Consider the following 27,449-nt stretch of genomic DNA (forward strand, 5'->3'; position numbering starts at 1 on the left):
AACTTTAGAGCTTAATATTTGGACACTTATTTATATACGACTGTACACAGAAATTTAGTATTGGATTGAAATCAAGCATAAAAAAGCATTGTGATTCAGCCTCATTCATCATTAGGAAATTGAAAATTAAGACAATGAGATACCACTATGCACTTATTAGAATTTGCTAAAATCCAAAACACTGACAACACCAAATGCTGGTGAGGATGTGGAGCAGTAGGAATTCTCATTCATTGCTGATAGGAATGCAAAATGGTACAGACACTTTGGAAGACAGTTTGGCAGTTTCTTACAAAACTAAACAATGTCTTACCATATGATCCAGCAATCACTCTCCTTGGTATTTACCCAAGTAAGTTGAAAACTTATGTCCACACAAAAACCTGCAGTTCAACGTTTAGAGCAGCTTTCTTCATAATTGCCAAAACTCGGAAGCAACCAGGAGGTCCTTCAGCAGGTGAGTGGATAAATAAACTATGGTACATTTATCTAGACAATGGAATATTATTCAGTGTTCAAAAGAAATGAGCTACCAAACCACAGAAAGACATGGAGGAAACTAAATGCACATTGCTAAGTGAAAGATGCCAATCTGAAAAGGCTACATACTGTATGATTCCAACTATATGACATTCTAGGAAAGGCAAAACTATGGAGACCATAAAAAGATCAATGGTTGTCAGGGGTTGGTGTGGGAAGGGATAAACATGTGGAGCATAGAGGATTTTAGGGCACTGAAAATATTCGGAATGGTACCATAATGATGGATAAATGTCATTATACATTTGTCCAAACCCATAGAATATATAACACCAAGAGTGAACCCCAAGGTAAACTATGGACTTTATTTTTTCTTTTAATTTTATTGAGATATAATTGACATATAGCAGTGTATAACTTTAAGGTGTACAGCATAATGACTTAACTTACATATATTGTGAAAAGATTACCACAAGTTTAGTTAACACCCACCACCTTATATAGATACAAAAGAAAAAAGAAAAAAATAATTTTTCCTGGTGATGAGAACTTTCTAGCATCTACTCTCTTAACAACTTTCAAATGTACCGTACAGCAGCGGTAACTATAGTCATCATGCTGTACATTACATCCCCAGCACTTATTTGTCTTAGAACTGGAAGTTCGTACATTTTTACCACCTTCATCCAATTCTCCCACTCCCTACCCCATACTATGGATTTTAAATAATGATAATGTATCGATATTGGCATATCAATTATATCAAATGTACCACACTAACACAGGATGTTAATAATAGGAGAAACTGGGAGGAGGGAGGAGAGGGTCTATGGGAACTCTCTGTACTTTCTCCTGAACAATGATTTTTTTCTATAAACCTAAAACTACTCTAAAAAAATAAAGGCTAATAATTTTTTTCTCTAAAAAAGTGCTATTAACTCTAAAACCCCTCAAAGTGTCCAGAAGTAAAATATTCTCCCCAGGCAATAGTAGAGAGTGAAGGGCTCTGGGGTCAGGCTGCCTGGGTTTAGATCTTGGCCCTTTCACTTCACAGCTGTGTGTGACTTTAGTCAAGTTACTTTACCTCTGCACCTTGGTTTTTGTGTTTCCAAATGCCAAAAAAAGATAGTAACTACTTACTTCTTATAGCCTTTTTTTGTGTGTGTGTGAGGAAGATCAGCCCTGAGCTAACATCCCATGCCAATCGTTCTCTTTTTTGCTGAGGAAGATTGGCCCTGGGCTAACATCTGTGCCTATCTTCCTCCACTTTATATGGGATGCTGCCACAGCATGGCTTTACAAGTGGTGCATCAGTGCGTGTCCGGGATCCGAACCTACGCACCCCAGGCCACCGCAGCGGAGCGCATGCACTTAACTGCTACTCCACTGGGCCGGCCCTCTTATAGCCTTTTATAAGACTTAAATGAGCTAACACAATGAAGTACTTATAGTAAATTGTCTATAAATGTCAGCCATTTTTAATGAAACCTGCTGCCCTCAACAATCAAGATGAACTAAAAATTTCTCATTCAATTCTATAGTTTTCTTTTTTAAGTTTTAGTATTTTAATTTCACTGTAATTGTAGTGTATTAATTTCCTGTGGCTGCTGTAACAAATTACCACAAATTTGGTGGCTTAAAATGACAGAAATTTATTCTCTCACAGTTCTGGAGGCCAGAGGTCCAAAATCAAGGTGTTGGCAAGACTGTTCTCCCTCTGGAGGCTCTAGGGGAGAACACTTCCTTGCCTCTTCCACCTTGTGGTGGTCCCGGGTGTGCCTTCACTTCAGTATATCTTCTCTGTGTCTCCAAACGTCCCCTCCTTCCTTCTTATACTTGTGATTGCATTTAGGGCTTACTTTGGTAATCCAGGACAAGCTCCTCCTTTCGAGATCCTTAAAGCTCAGTCACCTCTATTGCTACATAAGATAATGTTCACTATTTACCATATACGGTAATATTCATAGGTTCTAGGGATTAGGACATGGACATATCTTTTTAGCAGCACCATCAGTCCACTACACATAGCATTTCAGGATTAAATAGCCTTCTGCAGAGGAGTGACGTCAGCATCGTGGTGGAGTGAGTTGTTCCCCTTGTCTCTCCCCTCTAAATTACAACCAAACAGACATCCATGAACCAACAGAGGATTCCCTATACTCCTATACAACACAACAAGATGCCTAAGAGATCCAGGCAGCTATACATCTGAAAGTGGGTGGACTGGACCCCCAGGAAGCAGTGGAACTAGGGGAACAGCCACCTCCTCCTCCCCACCAGCAGGGGTACAGGGCACGGATCCTCAAGCAGCTGCCTGTGTGACTGTGAGTGGAGGTGAGGGCGGCCTTGCCCAGTGCATGTGAACACCTGAGGAGGGGCACTGGTGGCAGCTGGTGGTGGCCCTTCCCTGTGATGGGTGGTGAAGCAGTGGCAGTGGTGGAGGCCCAACTCACACAACTGTGAGCAGACAAGGCAGAAGCACCCAGCCCCCGGTGGTGGCACCCCCGCCACCAGCTCCACCAGCATCAGGGAATGCATACAAGTCCCTGGGTCCCCAAGCCCCTGCCAGTGACAGTGACACCCCTGGCAGCAGTGCAACCAGCACTGCAGACAACTTTGGAACAGCAGTGCAGGTGGTGCACAGACCAAAGCATCCAGCCTGTGGAAATCCAGTGGAGGTACACACACAGTGGAGGACACGGGAGACCAGAATCAAAGTAACCAAAGCCATATCCAAATAAGAAAACGTGATTACTACCAGAAATGTGCTGCAGAAGATCAACTCATCAAACACCATGAAGAATTACAGTAACATTGCAGAACACGAGGAAAATGACAACTCTCTAGAAATCAAGCCTGAAGTCACAGAAGATTACAATCTAAGTGTCAGAGAATTCAAAATAGCTGTCATAAGAAATGCAATGAAGATGAGAAGTCAAGATGGCGGCGTAAGCAGACTCTCAACTCACCTCCTCCCACAGACACAGCCAATTTACAACTACCCATGGAAAAATTATCCCTGAGACAGACTGAAAACTGGATAAGAGGAACTCCTGCAACAAAGGACTAATCCTAATTGAGGTGGAAGAGACAGAAACTCCCTTCTGGAGAGGAAAAACGCCGCCTTCACAAGCCACCAGCTTCACGGACACCGGGAGCAGCCCAAAGGTCCGCAGCCCTCCCTGGAGGAGCGGGGATCTGAGCCGGGGAGTGGCCCCACTGGGGGCATTTTGTGGACCCAGCACAATCGAGACCAGCGGCATAATATCTGACTTTCCTGCCACTAAAACATTGGGGAGTACCCCCAGAAAAGCTGGTTCACAAAGAAATTAAAACCGGCTCTTAAAGGGCCCACACACAAGCTCACCTGTTTCAGAAAGCAACCTAAAATCACCAGAAAGAAAAGTACACAGCGCTTTGGTGAAAAGAGACTCACCTGACAGGCTCTGAGTGCATTGCAGTGAGAGGTGAGACCTCTCCAGGGACTGGGACATTGGCGGTGGCCATTGTTGTGGCCTGGTGTGGGCGTGCTGACACAGATGCCATTGGAGTTCTCCCTGGGGCCTTCTAGTCCAGGGTCTGGCCCACCCACTAGAGGACGGATTTAATCCAGCTCAGCCAGGGCAGGCAGCCCACCCTAGGGACTGGCCCCAACCAACAACAAGCCTTCAGGCAACTTGTGGGCCTGCATAGATTGGTGACTGGATTCTCTGCAGCCTGGCAACTGAACCCACTTCAGTGGGGCAGGGCATGCACAAGGAGAGGGTGGAGAGTGTGGAGTGGTGGTGGAGTGTGTGGGGCTCCCACCGTGGAGACTGGGTCCACTTCAGGAGGTCAGGGTGTGCACATGGGGAAAGACTGTGTTGACTGTGTGTGTGGACCTGTGGGTGGCAGGGCTTGTCAGCTGCAGAAGACTTGTGCTTCTCAAAGACCCACAGAGGGGGTTTGCCCCACCTTTCAAAGCCTGAAACAATTGGGTGCTCCCATGCCTGAGGCCAGCCCCACCCAGCTGCATTCCTCAGAGAGCTGACAAGAGACCTAAAGGCTGGAGGCTTATGGCATTTGTAAGGCCCTGAGCCTAACAACCTGCCACGCTGGGGGCCTACTCACTTAAAAGAAATACTGAAACACACATGTGATATTAGAACTTGAAGCCAATGGTGCTGGGGCTCCCCCCACCCAATAAAGAGACTGAAGGGCCCACAACAACTACAAGCAGCTGAGCATTACAACAGCTGGCCAGGAGCATAACTCAACCTCTTTGGGTGCCTACAGGGAGAGCAAACAGGCCACAACAGAAGGAAACACATAGCCCACATAGGGGTCACCACTGGAACATTGAGAACTGAAGGAAGCACACCGCAGGCCTCCTAAGGCATCACTTATATAAGGTCACCTACCCAAGAGCAGGAGACATAGCTGACCTATCTAATACGTAGACACAAGCACAGGGAAAGAGGCAAAATGAGGAGGCAAAGGAATACATTCCAAGTAAGGGAACAGGACAAAACCCCAGAAAAGGAACTAAGTGAAACAGAAATGAGCAACCTACCTGACAGAGAGTTCAAACAAAGAGTGTTAAGGATGCTCACTGATCTGAGGAGAAGAATAGATGACCTCAGTGAGAATGTCAATAAAGAAATGGAAGATATAAAAAAGAACCAATCAGAAATGAAGAATACAATACTGGAAATGAAAAATTCACTAGAGGGACTCAAAAACAGTGTAGAGGATACAGAAGAACCAATCTGCGAGCTGGACGAAAGACTAGAAGAAATTACCCAAGCTGAACAGGTAAAAGAGAAAAACATTAAAAAGAGTGAGGACAGTCTAAGGAACCTCTGGGACAACAGCAAGCACACTAACATCCGTGTTATAGGTGTCCCGGAAGGAGAAGAGTGAGACAAAGGGGCAGAGAATCTATTTCAAGAAATAATAGATGAAAACTTCCCTAACCTAAGGAAGGAAACAGACATCCAGGTACAGGAATCACAGAGAGCCCCAAACAAGATAAACCCAAAGAGGCCCACACCAAGACACATCATAACCAAAATGTCCAGAATTAAAGATAAAGAGAGAATCCTAAAAGCCGCAAGAGAAAGACAAGTAACATACAAAGGAAACCCATAAGGCTATCAGCTGACTTGTTGCAGAAACCTTACAGACTAGAAGAGAATGGCATGATATATTTAAAGTGCTAAAAGGAAAAAACTTACAGCCAAGAATACTCTACCCAGCAAGGTTATCATTCAAAATGGAAGGAGAGATCAAAAGTTTTCCAGACAAGCAAAAATTAAAGGAGTTTGTCACCAAGAAACCAGTGCTACAAGAAATGTTAAAGGGACTGATTTAAGGGGAAAAGAGAAGACCACAAATAGGAAAAATTATCTATTTCCGTGATAAGAACGTAATGGATACAAATGCACAAAAAAGAGGTTAGATATGATATAAAAAACATAAAATGAGGGAGGAGGGGAGTTAAAGAGTAGAGCTTTCAGACAGAGGTCAAACTAAAGAGACCATCAATTCTATGTAGAAGGAGAAAGGAACAGAGAAGGACTACTAAAACTACTAAACTACTAAAACACTGAGAAAAAAAGAAGTTAAAAAATGGCAGTAAGTACATACTTGTCAATAGCTACTTTAAACATCAATGGACTAAATGCTCCAAGTAAAAGGCATAGGGTGGCTGACTGGATAAAACAACAAGACCCATATATATGATGCATACAAGAGACACACTTCAGACCTAAAGACACTCACAAACTGAATGTGAAGGGGTGGAAAAAGATACTCCATGCAAATGGGAATGAAAAGAAAGCTGGGGTAGCAGTACTCACATCAGACAAAATAGACTTTAAAACAAAAACTATAAAAAGAGACAAAGTAAGGCATTACACAATGATCAAGGGAACAATCCAGCAAGAGCATATAACACTTGTAAATATCTACACACCCAATGTAGGAGCACCCAAATATATAACGCAATTGTTAACAGGCATAAAAAGAAAAATAGACAGTAACACAATAATAATAGGGGACTTTAACACTCCACTTATACCAACAGATAGATCATCCAAACAGAAGATCAATAAGGAAACATTGGCCTTAAACGACACACTAGAACAGATGGACCTAGGAGATATATACAGAGCATTCCATCCAAAAACCGAAGAATACACGTTCTTTTCAAATGCACATGGAACATTCTCCAGGATTCATCACATATTGGGCCACGAAACAAGTCTCCATAAATTTGAGAAGATTGAAATAATACCAAGCATCTCTTCTGACCACAACAGTATGAAACTAGAAATCAACCATAGGAAGAAAATCAGAAAAGCCACAAATACGTGGAGATTAAACAAAATGCTACTGAACAACGATTGGGTCAACAAAGAAATCAAAGGAGAAATAAAAAAATACCTGGAGACAAATGAAAATGAAAATACGACATGCCAGAATTTATGGGATACAGCAAAAGCGGTTCTAAGAGGGACGTTTAGAGCAATACAGGCCTATCTCAACAAACAAGAAAAATCTCAAATAAACAATCTAACAAAGCACCTAAAGGAACTGGAAAAAGAAGAACAAACAAAGCCCAAAATCAGTAGAAGAAGGGAAATAATAAAAATCAGAGCAAAAATAAATGAAATAGAGACTAAAAAAAAAAAAAAAATAGAAAAAATTAATAAAACCAAGAGCTGGTTCTTTGAAAAGCTCAACAAAATTGACAAACCTTTAGCTAGACTCACCAAGAAAAAAAGAGAGAAGGCACAAATAAGTAAAATCAGAAATGAAAGAGGAGAAATTACAACAGACACCTCAGAAATACAAAAGATTATAAGAGAATACTACAAAAAGCTATATGCCAACAAATTTGACAATCTGAAAGAAATGGATAAATTCTTAGAATCATACAACCTTCCAAAACTGGATCAAGAAGAAGTAGAGAATTTGAATAGACCAATCACCAGTAAGTAGATCGAAACAGTAATCAAAAACCTCCCAAAAAATAAAAGTCCAGGACCAGACGGCTTCCCTGGTGAATTCTACGAAACATTCAAAGAAGACTTAATATCTATCCTTCTCAAACTCTTCCAAAAAATTGAGGAGGGGGGGAAGCTCCCTAACTCATTCTAAGAAGCCGACATTACCCTGGTACCAAAACCAGATAAGGACAACACAAAAAAAGAAAACTACAGGCCAATATCACTGATGAACATCGATGCAAAAATCCTCAGCAAAATACTAGGAAATCGCATACAACAATACATTAAAAAGATTATACACCATGATCAAGTGGGATTTATTCCAGGTATGCAGGGATGGTTCAACATTTGCAAATCAATCAACGTAATACACCACATTAATAAAATGAAGAATAAAAATCACATGGTCATCTCAATAGATGCAGAGAAAGCATTTGACAAGGTACAGCATCCATTTATGATAAAAACTCTGAATAAAATGGGTATAGAAGGAAAGTACCTCTACATAATAAAGGCCATATATGACAAAACCCACAGCTAATATCATCCTCAATGGTGAAAAACTGAAATCTATCCCTCTAAGAACAGGAACCAGACAAGGATTCCCACTGTCACCACTCCTATTTAACATAGTACTGGAAGTCCTAGCCAGAGCAATCAGGCAAGAAAAAGAAATAAAAGGGATCCAAATTGGAAAGGAAGAAGTGAAATTCTCACTATTTGAAGGTGATGTGATTTTATACAGAAAACCCTAAAGAATCCACCAAAAAACTTTTAGAAGTAATAAACGAATATGGTAAAGTTACAGGATACATAATCATCATACAAAACTCAGTTGCATTTCTATACACTAACAATGAAGTAGCAAAAAGAGAAATTGAGAATGCAATCCCACTTACAATTGCAAACAAAAGAATAAAATACCTAGGAATAAACTTAACCAAAGAGGTGAAAGATCTGTACACCAAAAACTATAAAACATTGCTGAAAGAAATTGAAGAAGACACAAAGAAATGGAAAGATATTCCGTGCTCTTGGATTGGAAGAGTTAACATAGTTAAGATGTCCATACTTCCTAAAGCAATCTATAGATTCAGTGCAATCCCTATCAAAGTTCCAACAACATTTTTCACAGAAATAGAACAAAGATTCCTAAAATTTATATGGAACAACAAAAGACCCCGAATAGCTAAAGGAATCCTGAGAAAAAAGAACAAAGCTGGAGGTATCACACTCCCTGATTTCAAGATATACTACAAAGCTATAGTAACCAAAACAGCATGGTACTGGCACAAAAACAGACAAATAGATCAATGGAATAGAATCGAAAACCCAGAAATAAACCCACACATCTATGGACAGCTAATCTTTGACAAAGGAGCCAAGAACATACAATGGAGAAAGGAAAGTCTCTTCAACAAATGGTTTTGGGAAAACTGGATAGCCACATGCAAAAAAATGAAAGTAGACCCTTACCTTACACCATACACAAAAATTACCTCCAAATGGATTAAAGACTTGAATGTAAGATCTGAAACTATGAAACTTCTAGAAGAAGACATAGGCCATATGCTCTTTGACATCAGTCTTAGCAACATATTTTCAAGTACCATGTCTGACCGGGCAAGAGAAACAATAGAAAAAATAAATGGGACTACATCAAACTAAAAAGCTTCTGCACAGCAAAGGAAACCTTCACCAAACAAAAAGACAACCTAACTATTGGGAGAAGATATTTGCAAACCATACATCTGATAAGGAGTTAATCTCCAAAATATATAACGAACTCATGCATCTCAACAACAAAAAAAACTAAAACCCCAATTAAAAAATGGGCAAAAGACCTGAACAGACATTTCTCCAAAGAAGATATACAGATGGCCAACAGACACATGAAAAGATGTTCAACATCATTAACTATCAGGGAAATGCAAATCAAAACTACAATGAGAGATATCACCTCACGCCCGTCAGAATGGCTATAATTAACAAGACAGGAAACAACATGTGTTGGAGAGGATGTGGAGAGAAGGGACCTCTCATAGACTGCTGGTGGGAGTGCAAACTGGTGCAGCCACTATGGAAAACAGTATGGAGACTCCTCAAAAAATTAAGGATAGAACTACCATATGATCCAGCTAGTCTATCGCTGGGTATTTATCCAAAGAACATGAAAACACCAATGCGTAAAGATACATGCACCCCTGTGTTCACTGCAGCGTTATTCACAATAGCCAAGGGTTGGAAACAACCTAAGTGCCCATCAAGGGACGAATGGGTAAGGAAGATGTGGTATATATACAAAATGAAATACTACTCAGCCATAAGAAAGGATGAGGGCCGGCCTGGTGGCTTAGTGGTTAAGTGCGTGCTCCACTTTTGGTGGCCCGGGTTTGGATCCGGGGCGCACACCGATGCACCACTTCTCTGGCCATGCTGAGGCCATGTCCCACACACAGCACCTAGAAGGATGTGCAGCTATGACATACAACTATCTACTGGGGCTTTGGGGGAAAAAATAAATTAATTAAAAAAAAAAAAGAAACGATGAAATCCAGCCATCTGTGACAACATGGATGGACATTGAGGGTATTATGCAAAGTGAAATAAGTCAGAGGGAGAAGGTCAAATACCGTATGATTTCCTTCATTAAGTAGTAGATAATAACAACAATAAACAAACACATAGAGACAGAGATTGGATTGGTGGTTACCAGTGGGAAAGCGGGGAAGGGAGGAGGGCAAAAGGGATAATTTGGCACATGTGTGTGGTGATGGGTTGTAATTAGTATCTGAGTGGTGAACATGATGTAATCTGTGAAGAAATAGAAGTATAATGATGTACACCTGAAATTTGTACAATGTTATAAACCAATGTTACTGCAATAAACAAACAAACAAAAAAGAAATGCAATGAGTCACAAGAAAACTCAGAAAGACAGTTCAGTGAGCTTAGTAATAAAATTAATGAACAGAAGGAATACTTGACCAAAGAGATTGAAGCTCTAAAAATAACCAATCAGAAATTCTGGATATGAATTACACAATTAAAGCAAAAAATAATGTAGAAAGCCTTAAAAATAGAGTAGACCTTATGGAAGAGAGAATTAGTGAGCTCAAAGATAGAATCACAGAAATGATTCACGTGGAGGAGGAAAGAGAACTAAGATTCTTAAAAAGTGAAGAAATTCTTCAAGTAATATCCTGCTCAATTAGGAAAAGTAATAAAAGGATTATAGGTATCCCAGAGGGAAAGGAGAGGGAGAAAGGAGCAGAGAGCTCATTCAAAGAAATAATAGCTGAGAGCATCCGTAACTTGGGGTGTGAACTGGACATGCAATTACAGGAAGCCAATAGAACTCCTAATGACATTAATACAAAAAGACCTTTTCCAAGGCATAATAGTAAAACTGGCAAAAGTCAATGACAAAGAAAAAATATTAAGGGCACCCAGAGAGAAGAAAATAACCTACAAAGGACCCCCCATCAGGCTTTCAGCAGATTTTTTGGCAGAAACCTTACAATCTAAGAGAGAGTGGAATGATATATTCAAAATACTGAAAGACAAAAACTATCAGCCAAGAATACTCTGTCCAGTGAAATTATCCTTCAGATATGACGGAGAAATAAAAGCTTCCCAAGACAAACAAAAGCTGAAGGAGTTCATTGCCACTAGACCTGCCCTACAAGAAATGTTGAAGAGAGCCCTCCCACCTGAAACAAAAATGCAAAGGTTTACAAAGAATTGAGCAAGGAGATAAATAGACAAAATCAGAAAATGGAAGCTCTGTATCAGAATAGGTTAGCAATCACTTAATTATAACATAAAAGATAAAGAGAAATAAAGCATCAAAAATAAGTATAAACACTTCAATTTGGTCGCAAACTCACAACACAAAAAAGAATAATTTGTGACAAAAAAAACATAGAAGAGGAAGAGGAAAAGGATGGAACCTGATTAGGCTAATAGAGATAAGAGTATATCATAAAAAGGACTATGAGATCTTTTATACAAACCTCATGGTAACCACAAAACTAAAATTCAGAGCAGAGTCAGAAATCATCAATAAAGAGAAAACTAGGAAAACTATCACAGAAAACCACCAAACTGAAATGACACTCAGAAATACAAGGAAAAAGAAACAGTGGAAATATAGAGTAACCAGAAAACAAGGGATAAAATGGCAGTATTAGGCCCTCATATATCAATAATCACTCTAAATGTAAATGGATCGAATTCACCAATCAAAAGACACACAGTGGCTGGATGCATTAAAAAACAAGACCCAACAATATGCTGCCTGCAGGAAACATATCTCCGCTCTAAAGACAAAGATAGGCTCAGAGTGAAAGAATGGAAGATGATACTCCAGTGAATGGCAAGGTAAAGAAAGTGAATGTAGCTATACTTATATCAGACAAAGAAGACTTCAAGATAAAAAAGATAATGAGAGAAAAATGGGCATTATATAATGAAAAAAGGGACATTTCACCAAGAAGACATAATGCTTATTAGTATATGTACGCCTAACACAGGAACACCAAAGTATGTAAAGCAACTATTAACAGACCTAAAGACAGAAATTAACAAAAACATAATAATAGTAAGAGATCTTAACACCCCACTTAAATCAATGGATAGATCATTCAGACAGAAAGGCAACAAGGAAACAGTGACCTTAAATGAAACACTAGACCAGATGGACTTAATGGATATATAGAGAACATTGCATCCAAAAACAGCGGAATACACATTCTTCTCAAGTGCATATGGAACATTCTCAAAGATATACCATATGTTGGGAAACAAGGCAAGCCTCAATAAATTTAAGAAGATTGAAATCATACCAAGTATCTTTTCTGACCACAATGCTATAAAACTAGAAATCAACTACAGGAAAAAATCTGGGAAAGTCACACATATGTGGAGACTAAACAACATGCTACTGAACAACTATTGGATCAATGAAGAAATCAAAGGAGAAATCAAAAAAATCCTGGAGACAAATGAAAATGAAAACATAATATACCAAAACCTATGGGATGCAGTGGTCCTAAGTTGGGAATTTATAGCAATACAGGCCTACCTCAAGAGACAAGAAAAATATCAAATAAAGAAGCTTACACTATATCTAAAAGAATTAGAAAAGGAATAACAAACAAAGCCCATAGTCAGTACAAGGAAGGAAATAATAAAAATCAGAGCAAAAATAAATAAGAGACTAAGAAAACAATAGAAAGGATCAATGAAAGTAAAACCTGGTTCTTTGAGAAGATAAACAAAATTGACAAACTCTTAGCCAGACTTACTAAGAAAAAGACAGAGAAGACGCACTTAAATAAAATCAGAAATGAAAGAGAAGAAATTACAATGGACACCACAAAAATACAGAGGATTATAAGAGAATACTATGAAAACTATATGCCAACAAACTTGATAACCTAGAAGAAATACATAAATTCTTAGAATCATACAACCTTCCAAAACTGAGTCAGAAAAAAATAGAGAATCTGAATAGAACAATCACAAGAAAAGAGATTGAAAAAGTAATCAAAAACCTCCCAAAAAACAAAGTCCAGGACCAGATGGCTTCTCTGGTGAATTCTACCAAATATTCAAAGAAGATTTAATTCCTATCCTTCTCAAATTATTCCAAAAAATTGAAAAGGATGGGATGCTTCCTAACTCATTTTACAAGGCCAATATTGCTGATGAATATAGATGCAAAAATCCTCAACAAAATATTAGCAAATTGAATACAACACTACATTAAAAGGATCATACATCACGATCACATGGGATTTATTCCAGGGATGCTGGGATGGTTCAACATCCACATATCAATCAATGTGATACACCACATTAACAAAATGAGGAATAAAAAAATCACATGATCAAATAGCCTTTTGCAGTCTTATGTAGGAACCCAATATCCACTTAAGGTATTGTTTCCACGAGAAAATGAGATTGAAGTTCCAAATGCCAGAGAATTTCTACATCCAACCATTTTCTTAGTTTTTAAAAAAGTATTTGAGATGTTTTATTGGTTTAAAAAAAAATTTCAAGAGTAGTAGGTGCTTGCTGAAGATATCAAACAGAAGTATATGTTTTGGTACACAAACCACACTTCTGGTGGCTCTTTGCATACCGCTTCTCATTATTCATTGTCTTAGCTCCAACTTCATTTCTCCGATGGTGTTGTCTACACTAGCACCACCACCTGGCACCAGTCTCATTTCCCGTCACGTCTTTACTCCTTTCATTGCTTTTGTTTCTAGTCCTCTGAACTTCATCCTCCTCCTCCCCTCCCCTCTTCTCCTCTCTCCTCCTTCCGATTCCTCCCCTCCTCTCTTCCCCTCTGCAAATATATACTTGTAGCCTGGGTGCACCCTCTAATGTATGGAACAAAATACTACCCACTGTGCTGCAGCTTGCTTTTATTTCCCTTCCTTCTCTTCCCTCTTCCTCTATGCCTCCTCTCTTCCTATTTTTCTATATTCCTTCCTTTGTTTTCTTTTTTTGTGTGTGTGAGGAAGATCAGCCCTGTGCTAATCCTCCTCTTTTTTGCTGAGGAAGACCAGCTCTGAGCTAACATCTATTGCCAATCCTCCTCCTTTTTTTCCCCAAAGCCCCAGTAGATAGTTGTATGTCATAGTTGCACATCCTTCTAGTTGCTGTGTGTGGGACGTGGCCTCAGCATGGCCGGAGAAGCGGTGCGTCGGTGCGCCCCTGGGATCCGAACCTGGGCCGCCAGTAGTGGAGTGCGTGCACTTAACCGCTAAGCCACCGGGCCGGCCCTTCCTTTCTTTGTTTTCAAGTTCTTTGTCTGCTTGTTTATTGTCTGTCATCATTGTTTTCCTTCCACCTAGAACCTAGTTGGGCTCAGTCCATCTTTGTCAAATGAATGAATGAGTGAATGAAGGTAAAATTTTCTCCCTTTCTGTCCCTTTTCTTCCGTCCCCTAATGGTAGACAGTCTGAGGCATATCTTTTCAGATATTTTTCTACACTTTTCCTATGTAAATATGTACATACAGCCTGGGCCCACTCTCTAATGTATGGGGCTACATTCTATGTACAGTGCTGTGGAACTTTTTTTTCTCCATTCAATAACATAAGATGGACATCTTTCCATGCCAATACGTACACATATATCTCGTTATCTTAAATGGCTACATTACATTCCATAGTCTGGGTGTACTACAATTTTTAACCATCTTCTATTGATGTCCATTTAGTTTGCCACCTGTTTTTTGCTGTCATGAAGTAATCGCAGCCCTTTCTATAAATGAATGATGCTTATTCAATGCTCTAATATAGGAATATCAGACTCTTATTTTCTTGGGATGATTGCTATTTTGAAATTTCTATTCCAATAGCCTCTTGACTCTGAAACTGTTTTAAGATTTAATAAACAATTTCAAAGTTCTGGTCCACAGTTTCTAGAGCTGTGCCTTTCAAAGTTGGTCCATGGCCACATGTCAGCATATAAACTATTAAACAGTTTATGAAGAAATGAGTAGAGAAATCAAGAATACACATTTAGAAAGTTTGACAGAGTAATGTTATATCTGTTTTATCTAATAATGAAAATTTGGCCTTGTAGTTTGTGTTTGTTTTCTAATTTCATTTTTCTCGTAATTCATTTTTATTGTATTTTACACTAGTATCAGTCCCTGGTTGAAAAAAGAAATCCTTCAACCAATAGTTTGAGACACACTGTTCTAGAGTGCTTGGTAAGTACTTTATTTCTGATTGCTTTATTTATATCTTCATTTGGGAAGTGAGGATATTTTGCAGTTTAATAGCTCCTTTTTTTCAACTTTATTTTCAAGCATAAGTGTTTAAACCAATTTTATAAATAAGAAGCTTTTGGCTCATTTAAGCTTTCCCCTGATTTTAGATTTTCATTGGCTTCAAGTTAACCAATGCCACCTCTATTTCTGTGCTTCCTTTTCCCAAGCATCTGCCTACATCTTAATTCAAGAAAACATAGTGCAGGCAAGAAAATAGATTCCATTCCTATCCAAAAGTAAAAAGTCATGTTTTTTGAAAAGGGTTGCATAATTTGCTAACATTGTCTTAATTCCGCTCTTGGACCTCCATTGAGGTCTTGAAAGGGCTTGAGACACAGTGATTTTTAAAAGTGACTTTTATTTTGTATCAAAGTAATTTATACATATAGCTTCAAATGTCAAACATACTAACAGACATTAGAAGCAGCAGAGTTATCAGCTCCATCTCTTCGTAGGTGCCAGGACAGCTCTCCAGAGGCTACCTCTCTTACTTGTTATAGCTGTGTCTGCTGATTTTTATCTCCACATATTTAAAAAATTGAGCTATAATTCACATACCACAAAATTCACCCCTTTAAAGTGTACAGTTCAGTGGGTTTTAGTGTGTGGTGCAGGCATCACCACTATCTAATTCCAGAATATTTTCATCACCTCAAAACGAAACTCCATACCCATTAGCAGTCACTCTCCATTTCCCAATGTTTTAATTGGGTTGTTTGTTGTGCTGTTGTTGTTGTAAGAGTTTTTTAGATATATTCTGGATACTAGATCCCTATCACATATATGACTTGCAAATATTTTCTCCCATTTTGTGTGTTGTATTTTCTTTTTTTTTTTTCATTGAGGTAACATTGGTTTATAACATTATATAAATTTCAGGTGTACATCATTATATTTTGAATTCCATGTAGGCTACATCATGTTCACCACCCAAAGACTAATCACCATCCATCACCGTACACATGTGCTCTGTCACCTCTTTCACTCTCCTTCCTCCCCACTGCCTCTCTGGTAACCACCAATCTAATCTCTGTCTCTATGTGATTGTTTCTTGTTGTTTTTATCTTTTACTTATGAGTGAGATTATGCAGTATTTGACTTTCTCCCTCTGACTTATTTCACCTAGCATAATACCCTCAAGGTCCATCCATGTTGTTGTAAATGGCAATATTTTGTCTGTTTTTATAGCTGAGTAGTATTCCATTGTGTACATATACCACGTCTTCTTTATCCGTTCATCCCTTGTTGGGCACTTACGTTGTTTCCAAGTCTTGGTTATTGTGAGTAATGCTGCAATGAACATAGGGGTGCATGTATCTTTATGCATTCGTGTTTTCATGTTCTTTGGATAAATTCCCAGCAGTGGAATAGCTGGATCATATGGTAGTTCTATTAATTTTTTGAGGACTCTCCATACTGTTTTCCATAGTGGCTGCACCAGTTTGCACTCCCACCAGCAGTGTTGGAGAGTTCCCTTCTCTCCACATCCTCTCCAACACTTGTTATTTCTTGTCTTGTTAATTATAGCCATTCTGATGGGTGTAAGGTGATATCTCATTGTAGTTTTGATTTGCATTTCCCTAATAAGTAGTAATGTTAAACATCTTTTCATGTTCCTGTTGCCCATCTGTATATCTTCTTTGGAAAAATATCTGTTCAGATCTTTTGCCCATTTTTTAATTGGGTTGTTTGTTTTCACTTTCTTGATAGTATCCTTTGATACACAAAAGTTTTTAATTTCGTTGAAGTTCTATTTATTTTTTCTTTTGTTGCTTCTGTTTTTGGTGTCATGTTTAAAAAATAATTGGCTGATCCAAGGTCACAAAGATTTACACCTATGTTTTCTTCTAGCAGTTTTATACTTTTAGCTCTTACATTTAGGTCTTTGATCTGTTTTGAATTAATTTTTGTATATGGTGTGAGGTAGGCATCCGAATTCATTCTTTTGCATGTGCATATCCAAATGGTCCCAACGCCATTTGTTGAAGAGACTAATCTTTCCCCATTGAATGGTCTTGACACCCTTGTTGAAAATCAATTGACCATACAAATATAGGTTTATTTCTGGACTCTCACTTTGAATCCATTGATCTGTATAGCTCTCCTTACTGCAGTAACACTATTTTGACACTGTAGCTTTGTAGTGAGTTTTCAAATCAGTAAATATGTGTCCTCCTACTTTGTTCTCCTTTTTTGAAGATTGTTTTGACTATTTGGGGTCGCTTGAATTTCCACGTGAATTTTAAGATCAGTTTGTCAATTCCTGCAAAGAAGCCAGCTTGGATTTTGATAGGGATTATGTTGAATCTGTAGATCGATTTGGGGAGTATTGCCATCTTAACAATATTAGGTCTCCCAGTTCTGAACATGGAACGTCTTTCCATTTACTTAGGCCTTCTTAATTTCTTTCAACAATGTTTTGCAATTTTCTTTCTTTTTTTTTTTTTTTGTGAGGAGATCAGCCCGGAGCTAACATCTGCCAATCCTCCTCTTTTTTGCTGAGGAAGGCTGGCGCTGGGCTAACATCCATGCTCATCTTTCTCCACTTTATATGGGATGCCGCCACAGTATGGCTTGCCAAGCAGTGCATCGATGCACGCCCAGGATCTGAATTGGCGAACCCCAGGCCGCCGCAGCGGAGCACGCACTTAACCACTTGCACCACCGGGCCAACCCCTGCAATTTTCATTTTTAAGTCTTACATTTCCTTTATCAAATTTGTTCCTGAATATTTTATTCTTTTTGATACTATTTTGTATAATTTTTTTCTGACTTTCAATTTCAGATTGCTTATTGTTGTCTGTATATAAATACAATTGATTTTTATGTATTGATCTTGTATCCTGCAACCTTGCTGAACTCATTATTAGCTCTAATAGTTTGTGTATATTCCATAAAATTTTACATAATATGTTTATATCTTATTTTTTGATTTATCAATTTTAGATATTATCCTAATATGATGTACAAGGATTTAAATAGTTTAACTACTTCCCTGCCCCACCGCTTCTCCCCCCTTCATCCTCATCATTGCTTATATGATAACTATGTGAATATTATTCCCAAAGGGACCAAGTGGTAATAACTTTTCTCCTTTTTTTTTTTTGTTGAGGGATAATTGACATATACATTATTTTAGTTTCAGGTGTACAACATAATGATTCAATATTTGTATGTATTGTGAAATGATCACCACAATAAGTCTAGTTAACATCTGTCACCATACACAGTTACAACTTTTTTTTCTTGTGATGAGAACTTTTAAGATCTACTCTCTTAGCAACTTTCAAATATGCAATACAGTATTATTAACTATAGTCACCATACTGTACATTACATATCCATGACTTATTAGTTTATAGCTGGAAGTTTGTACCTTTTGATCCCCTTCACTCATTTTGCCCACCTCCCACCCTCTGCCTCTGGCAACCACCAATCTGTTCTTTGTATCTATGAGCTTGATTTTTTTTTAGATTCCACATATAAGTGAGATCATCTGGTATCTGTCTTTCTCTGTCTGACTTATTTCACTTAGCATAATGCCCTCAAGGTCCATCCATGTTGTCACAAATGGCAAGATTTCCTTCTTTTTTGTGGTTGATTGATAGTCCATTGCGCATATATACCAAATGTTTTTATTAATTCGTCCGTTATGTACACTTAGGTTGTTTCCATATCTTGGCTATTGTGAATAATGCTGCAATAAACATGGGGGTCCATATATCTTTTTGAGCTAATGTTTTCATTTCTTTCAGATAAATACCCAGAAGTGAAATTGTTGGATAATATGGCAGTTCTATTTTTAATTTTTTCAGAACCTCTGTACTGTTTTCCATAGTGGCTGTACCAATTTACATTGGTGCACAAGGGTTCCCTTTTCTCTACATCCTTGCCAACACTTGTTATTTCTTGTCTTTTTGATAATAGCCATTCTGACAGGTGTGAGGTGTCATCTCATTGTGGTTTTGATTTGCTTTCCCCTGATGATTAGTGACGTTGAGCATCTTTTCATGTATGTGTTGGCCATCTGTATGTCTTCTTTGGAAAATTGTCTATTCAAATCTTCTGCCCATTTTTTGATTGGATTGTTTAGTTTTTTGCTATTGAGTTGTATGGGTTTTCTATATATTTTAGATGTTACCTCCTCATCAGACATGTGATATGCAGATATTTTCTCCCATTCAGTGGGTTGCCTTTTCATTTTGTTGATGGTTTCCTTTGCTGTGCTTCTCCTTTCTAATTAGCATTTTATGACATTAATATTTGCCTCTTTGACCTTTTTATATATTATATTATAGTGCCTAGGAAAAATTCCTGACATATGACAGGATTTCAATAAGTATTTATTGAATGAATGAATATAATTGCTTAGTTTTCCAGGTACCTAGCACTAATTTTTCCCACACTCTCACAATACAGTTTTCTACATGGTCAAAAGTATCAGATAATGTACCAGTCAGAACATACTGGGTCATGCTGTGGTAACAAATTACCCCCAAATTCCAGTGACTTACAAGAGCAAAGTTGTTGTCTTTCTCATGACATAAATCTGTCACAGTTTGGCTGCATGCTACCTTCACTCCGGGACCCAGTGAGGAGAGGAGCAGCCTCTTTTTGGAACTTGGCTGGTCTGTGGCAGACAGAAAAGGGCATGTGCCTGGGTAGCTCTTAAAGTTTCCCTTCTGAATTTACTCATCATTTTACTCACAATGCATTGAACCAAACAGATCCTTTGGCCAAGCTTGACATCAATGGGGCAGGGATCTATAATCTCAGGAAGGGGCACTGAAAGGAGAGGCATCATAGAAAGAACCAAAATATTTGGCAGAGGAGTAATACAACCTTCCACAGATGATGTATCAGATCCATTTTCTCTAGTAGTCACCCCACCCACGCCCTCCATTCTTCTGTTTTGATGTGGATTTTTTGCTGTGTGGGCCTGTCCCACAGCTGTCTTTCAGGGACTTCCCTTTACCATCATCTTGGGAAATCCCTTTGTGTGTCACATATATTGGATCCCTGTTTACTGGGTCTCGTGTCTTTTTCTTTGTTTACTTTCTCATTTGCTTTCATTCTCCCAGTAGAAAAAAAAAGCAGACACCAGAGGTTCAGGTTTAAAAATGTATTTCCCCTCATACATGATTAATAGTTTCACTGAGTATAGAATTTTATTATTATTATTTTTTTGTGTGTGAGAATACCAGCCCTGTGCTAACATCTGCCAATCTTCCTCTTTTTTTGCTGAGGAAGACTGGCCCTGGGCTAACATCCGTGGCCATCTTCCTCCACTTTATATGGGACACCGCCACAGCATGGCTTGCCAAGCAGTGCGTTGGTGCGCGACCGGGATCCAAACCGGCGAACCCTGGGCCGCCGCAGCAGGGCGCGCACACTTAACCGCTTGCACCACTGGGCCAGCCCCAAGTATAGAATTTTAAATTGGAGATAATTTTTCCTCAGAATTTTTTGAAGATATTTCTTCATTAATTTCTAGATTTGGCCGGCCCTGTGGCTTGGTGGTTAAGTGCGCGCGCTGCGATGCTGGTGGCCCGGGTTCGGATCCCGGGTGTGCATCGAGGCACCACTTCTCCGTTCATCCTGAGGCCGAGTCCCGCATACAGCAACTAGAAGGATGTGCAGCTACGACATACAACTATCCACTGGGGCTTTGGGGGGAAAAAAATAAAATAAATAAAATCTTTAAAAAAAAAAAAAAATTTCTAGATTTAATTTTTCTTTTGTGAAGCCAACACCATTTTTTCTCATTCTTTTGTTTGTGATATGTTTTCTTTCTGGAAATGAAAGCTCTGGAAGCTTTGGATTTTTTTTTTTTAATCATTGAAGTACGAAATTTCATGATGATGTGTCTTTAAGAGTCTCATGCACTATCGACTGAGCTAGCCAGGCTCACGATGATGTGTCTTTAAATGGGTCTTTGTTCATTCATTGTGTGGGGTGCCTGATGGCCTCTTTCAATCTGGAAATTCATGTCCTTCAGTTTGGGGAAATTTTCTTTTAACGTTCTTTGGTAATTTCCACACTTTCATCTTCTGTTTTCAGAAGTCTCAATAGAGAAATGTTGCACCTCTTTGACTGATTTTCTAAACTTTTTTTCCTTTTTAAAAAAACAATTGTCTACCTCTTTGCTTATGTGTTTTTTTTCTGATTCTTCTACTTTAATGTTTACTCCAGTTATCATTTTAATATCTAAGAACTTATTTTTTTCAGATTATAACTTTTTTTATAGCATCCAGTTCTTTTTTCAAGTATACAATTATTCTCTCAACTCTGATTAATGATATATTTTTTTAAAGCAAACTTCTGTTCCTTGTATTGTCTCTGTTTCATCTTAGTCTCATTTCTTTTCTCTTTCATTTCTGGTCTTTGTCTTTCATGTTAGATGCTTTCTTCCTGTGTCTAGGAAGCGCTAAAGCTGACTAGTCTCTGTGCGTGGGCATGGCTTATTGACAGGATTTACTATAGTGTGGTGAAACTAAGCCTGCTTGTCGTTGCTGTTGTTATTGGGTAACTCCAACAGTATCCATAAATTGTTTCTCTGCAGGCAACCAGGTTCTCCAGCGAAATCGTTGGTCTCTTGCCAGCAGTGTGTCAGCTTGCCGCTTCCAGGAGCTGCGCAAGGCCGTTAATTAGAATAGAAAGCATCTGCTGAAGAGATCCAAAAGTGCAGTAGCTTGAAGAAGAACATTGTCTTTTGCATAACTGTCAAGGTTGGGTAAATGGACTGCTCGTCTCCACCTGGTCATTCAGGGAGCCAGTTCCTTTCTATTTAGGTACTTACCTAGGGCAGTGTTTCTCAAACAATGGTCCCTGGACCAACAGCATCAGCATCACCTTGAGTATTGTCAGAAATGCACGTTTTCAGGCCTACCTCAGACTTACTAAGTCTGAATCTTTGGGGGTGGGGCTTAGTGTTTGCATAAACACTCAGGTGATTTTGATCCATGTCAAGGTTTAAGGACCACTGCCTTAGGGCATTGTCCTTCTCTATACAGTTGAAACAGGGTCTCGGACAAATTCATGTTTCACCCCAGGAAAGAGGAAAAGCCAGGAGCAGATCAGGTGCAGGAACGTGTCGCTTACGTTCCACAGGTGAGAGCTTAGTCCTTTGGTCACATTTAGCTGCAATGGGGCTGGGAAGTGTGCTCCCTCCCTGGCATCCCACTCTCCCAGCTACAACTCAGTTATCATGGAAGAAGAGAGAGTGAATTTTGCTGGATAACTAGCAGTCGGACAGAGAGAGGGAAGGGTTTGGTGCATGTGTCAGGCACAGTCACTTTCCCAGAAACCCCTGTGCTCAACCCTTTACCCTATGCCTGTGTTCCTGAGCCCTGGGCCTCTCTGGGTGTTTCTCCAGAGAATAAACCTCCCATCTCATTGGCAGGCTGAACAAAACAGAGTTGCTTAGCTATTTGCTGCAGGGGTAGAAACTAATTTAATGGCTCCTTATATAGATTTTTCAATCAGTTCTTATGTTGTAAGCCTAATGCCTTATCCCTTCTAAGCACTATCTGGTGCCTCTGTTTCTGGGCTGTGCCAGGATTCATCTCGTTAACTCAGTTTCATTTTTCACTGGGCACTTAGGTTCAGCTCCCTCGGCTCATTAAATTAGTTATCACTTCACCATCCACTACGCATATTTTCAACTTTCTTAAATATTTTTTTATTTTAATATTTTTTATTAAGGGCTATAAAAGTATCCAGAAAGATAAATAAATGTGATGCAATGATATATGTCCTAATATGAAAAACTTTCTTTCAGTGCATTGTTTTCTTTCACAGTGGCCTTCAAATCACAGGAGGCAGATTTTTTTCACCAGGATGGTTTTTGACTTGCCCTTGGCAAAGGAGACCAGGGATAGGAACATGGTAATGGGATCCTCACAGTCTCCATAACCTCAAATTTTTTTTTTTTTTTTTGGTGAGGAAAGTTAGCCCTGAGCTAACATCTGTTGCCAATCCTCCTTTTTTTGCTGAGGAAGACTGGCCCTGGGCTAACATCCTTGCCCATCTTCCTCTACTTTATATGTGGGATGCCTGCCACAGCATGGCTTGACAAGCAGTGCGCAAGTCCACACCCGGGATCTGAACCTGCGAACCCCTGGGCCGCCAAAACAGAGCATGCAAATGCAGCCACTATGCCACCGGGCTGGGTTCTTAAATATTTTTTATTCATTATTGTATTTTCTATTTGTCTTCATGATCTTATACCTTTTAAATTCTTTGACTTCATTATAATAGGATTTTGGAAGGACAAGAGATGGATGTGTTCAATCTGCCATTTTTAACCAGAAGCACCAATCTATAAAAATGGTTTCCGTGTACTTTTCATATTTAGGAGAGAGAAGTTTATTATTGAAGAGTAGAAGACTCTCTGAGAAAAGAGGAAGGAAAATTTTCAGATTACACAGAGATGGTTAAAGGGTACAAAATATAATTAATTGTATTATTTCAAGCTTAAGTTAGCAAAATCTGTTGAAATATGACTTTGAAAAAGACATATATATTGAGCATGGAACTAATACCACCTTTCATGTTCTCTTTTAAGTAGGGGCCAGCAAACTTTTCCTATAAAGAGCCAGCTAGTAAATATTTTCTATTTTGGGGGGCCCTATAGTCTCTATTGCAACTGCTCAACTCTGCAGATGCATCAAAGCAGCCATAGATAACTTGTATATGAAAGGATGTGGCTGTATTTTTAAAAAGAGCTTTATTTACAAAAACAGGCAGCAGGTCATTTTTGACCCACAGGCCGTAGTTTGCTAACCCTGCTTTAAGGCATTGAAACCTGTCTTTTTAGACATTGGCCATCAATGATACTTTCAAGATGACATTTTAAATTGTAAATCTAAGAAAATAGAGCTACTAGAGAATGGAGATAAACACCTATGAAAATATGATCAGTTGGTGGCTATATGTCATTATACATTCGGCCAAACCAACAAAAAGTACCACCAAATGGTGAAACCTAATTTAAACTGTGGACTTGGGTGATAATGATGTGTCAGTGTCACATTTGTCACAAATGTACGACTCTGGTGGGGGATGTTGATAATGGGGGGAGCCTGTGCATTTGTGGGGGCAGGGAGTATATGGGAAATCTCTATACCTCCCTCTCAATTTTGCTGTGAACCTAAAATTGCTCTAAAAAATGAAGTCTATTTAAAATAATGAACAGTTGATGATTAAAGATATAGGGGGAAATTAGCAATGTAATGAACTATCTTATTTTACCAGAAATCTTCCAATTCCTAGTTGGGAATGGGAGCCTTTAGCTCCATCTATAGGCTGAGTCCCTCTGCTTGTCTCCGACTGTGCCTCAATGTTTCTCAAACAGTGCTCTATGAATGTGCTCCCTGCCAAAAAGTTCCTACGGCCAAACGAGTTTGGGAAACAGAGAGCATATCGTATCCCTTCTTGGAGACTCCATCTATATTGGCAGAAGAAAGGCTCTGAGAAGTTCTGCAGTAAAGAAGCGTCTTTAACTTTATTGAATTCACAGCATCTTAGACATATTTAATCAATTAATCCTTTCCTCACATAACATCTATTAATGTCTGTTGAAATGATTCCATGGAATTACAGTACATGATATTCTGGGTAAGTCCTAATTATGGTCTGGAATTTGGGAATCCAGAGGTCAAAAGTTTCCATATTTGGTATTGTTAATCTTGTTTTAGACTGGTTCTGACTTCGTATTCTGGATTTAGGGGATCCAAGGCTGATTCTGACAGTATTCATTGAGCCTGCTTCTAAAAGAAGTGCTGGGGAAACTGCAACTTGATAGGATCCAGTGATGAGTGTTTTAATTCCTTTTGTTCTATAAAGAAGGGACAGACACTTATTCACTGGATGGAAGTGGAAAAGTGGTACTAACCTGGGAGTGGGCTGGGAGTGGTTAGGCCATTTCTGACCTAAGAGTATTAACTAAGCCACCAGCTAGTTTAAGGGAATTGACTGAGCCCCTCAGCCCAGAGACAATGTGCTCACTGTTTTGCTGTGCCTCTTCACAAAAGCCCCAGCTGAGGGGCTAATAGGGCTGGAAATCTAGGGTGTCTTCTGCTCACTTCTTTTTCCTTAGCACAAAGGTGACATGTACTCAGTAACGTTTGTGCTTATGGAGCTGTGTCCACCCAGAGGGGTCTATTTAAAAAATTCCCACAGAGGCTGGCGTGACTTCCCACACAGCTGGTCCTTAGAGTCTTGAAAGCCAGTAAGACTGTTTCTTTGCAGAAGTACTGCCTGAGTTCCAAGTGACATAGGTGATGTCAGCATCATGGCAGAGTGAGTTGTTCCCTCAGTCTCTCCCCTTTAAGTTACAACTAATTGGTATTCATTAACCAGCAGAGGATTGCCTGCACAGAATAACAGGATTCTGAGAGATCTACGCACCTATACATCTCAAGGTGGGTGGACTGGATCCCCAAGAGGCAGTGGAACTAAGTAAGCACAACCCAGCCCCTCCCTGGCGGCAGCAAGCCAGTTCAAGGATCCTCACACAGCAGCCACCAGTGACTGTAAGAAGAGGTGGGGAAAGTCTGGCCTGGGTGAACACTTTCAGACTTGCAGCTCAGCCCACAGGAATGCACAACATGCCATGGTGGCCCCGCCCATGGAAATGCTGTATACAGAGTGGCATCGGCTCAGCCACCACATGGGCACCCCTCCCTACTAGCATAGCGCAGGTGAGAAGGCACCGTACCTGCTCAGAAGGTGCCCCCAGCCATGGAGCACAGCAGCCAGAGGGATCCATTGAGTGGTGGCTCAGCCCCTGCATGGGTGCCCCCCAGCCTTAGCACAGTGCAGGGGAGAAGGTGCCATGCCTGCCCAGAAGGCGCCCTAGCCTACGGAGCACAGCAGCCCACAGGACCCACCAAGTGGTGGCTCAGCCCTCACATGGGTGACCCCACCCTTAGCGTAGCACAGGTGGGAAGATGCCCTGCCTACTCAGAAGGCACCCCCACCCAGGTAGCACAGCAGCCCAGGGGGCCCACCAAGTGGTGGCTCAGCCCCCACCTAGGCGACCCTCCTGCCTAGTGCACAGCAGCTCAGCCAGTCCCCTGCTGAGCACAGAGGCCCTGCCTAGGGTGCCCAACCTGCCTGCCCAGCATAGAGGCCATGGCATGTGAGTGCAACCTGCAGAACAGCTACGAACAGCTGGGGTGAACACAGAGTAGCCCTACCTGTATAACTTCCAGCAGATGGAGCAGGATCAGAAAACACAGCTCCTGCCCACCCCCTAGTGGTGGCAGGTGGAATCTGCAACCTGATACTAACACAAATGTACTGGCAAAGGATCACTTCATCGAACACCATGAAGAACTACATTAACACTTCAGAGCAGAAGGAAAATGACAAGTCTCCAGAAACCAACACAGAGCTCACAGAAATTTACAATCTAAATGACAGAATTCAAAATAGTTATCATAAAGAAACTCAATGAGTTACAAGACTTCTCAGAAAGACATTTCAATGAGCTCAGGAACAAAATTAATGAACAGAAGGAATACTTCACCAAAGAGATTGAAACTCTAAAAGAAAGAAACAGAAATTCTGGATATGAAGAACACAATTAATGAGATAAAAAATAATCTAGAATCCATAAAAAATAGAGCTGACATTATGGAGGGCAGAATTAGTGATTTAGAGTATATGATTTAGAGTATAGAAATATAGAAATGCTTCAGGTGGACAAGGAGAGAGAACTAAGATTTTTTAAAAAGTGAAGAAATTCTTTGAGAAATATCTGACTCAATTAGGAAAAGCAACATAAGGATTATAGGTATTCCAGAGAAAGAAGAGAGGGAGAAAGGAGCAGAGAGCTTATTCAAAGAAATAATAGCTGAGAACTTCCCAAACCTGGGGAAGGAGCTGGAAATACCAGTGAATGAAATCAACAGATCTCCTAAATATATCAACATGAAAAGACCCTCTCCAAGGCATATAGAAGTAAAGCTGGCAAAAGTCAATGACAAAAAAAAAAACATTAAGGACAGCAAGGCAGAAAGAATAACCTATGAGGGAACCCCTATCAGGCTTTCAATGGATTTCTTAGCAGAAACCTTATAGGCTGGGAGAGAGTAGAATGATATAGTCAAAATACTGAAAGACAAAAACTTTGAGTCAAAAATACTCTATCCAGCAAAACTATCCTTCAGATACTA

The 27,449-nt window shown here is 39.6% G+C and overlaps 2 protein-coding genes across 4 annotated transcripts in view; both read left to right on the top strand.

Moving 5' to 3' along the window:
• UBE2W (ubiquitin conjugating enzyme E2 W) overlaps positions 1-24,338 on the top strand; it is a 120,666-nt gene extending 96,328 nt beyond the window's left edge. The window contains exons 6-7 of one of the 3 annotated variants that reach the window (XR_015549237.1): positions 15,139-15,207; positions 21,830-24,338. Coding sequence is in view for 2 of the 3 variants with exons in the window: in XM_087420432.1 (XP_087276558.1) it covers positions 20,762-20,895 (134 nt within the window). In the remaining variant the exon portion in view is untranslated. Of the gene's footprint in view, positions 1-15,138; positions 15,208-20,761; positions 20,957-21,829 lie in introns of those variants that run through there. The other 2 variants (XM_087420431.1, XM_087420432.1) reach the window with 2 other exon arrangements.
• The window catches only part of STAU2 (staufen double-stranded RNA binding protein 2), a 392,065-nt gene that overhangs the window by 39,813 nt on the left and 324,803 nt on the right, over positions 1-27,449 (top strand). The window lies entirely within an intron of this gene.

The sequence above is a fragment of the Ceratotherium simum genome, chromosome 31 (genome assembly GCF_057802395.1).
Source record: "Ceratotherium simum simum isolate JZ-2026a chromosome 31, ASM5780239v1, whole genome shotgun sequence".
NCBI classification, from domain to species: domain Eukaryota; kingdom Metazoa; phylum Chordata; class Mammalia; order Perissodactyla; family Rhinocerotidae; genus Ceratotherium; species Ceratotherium simum.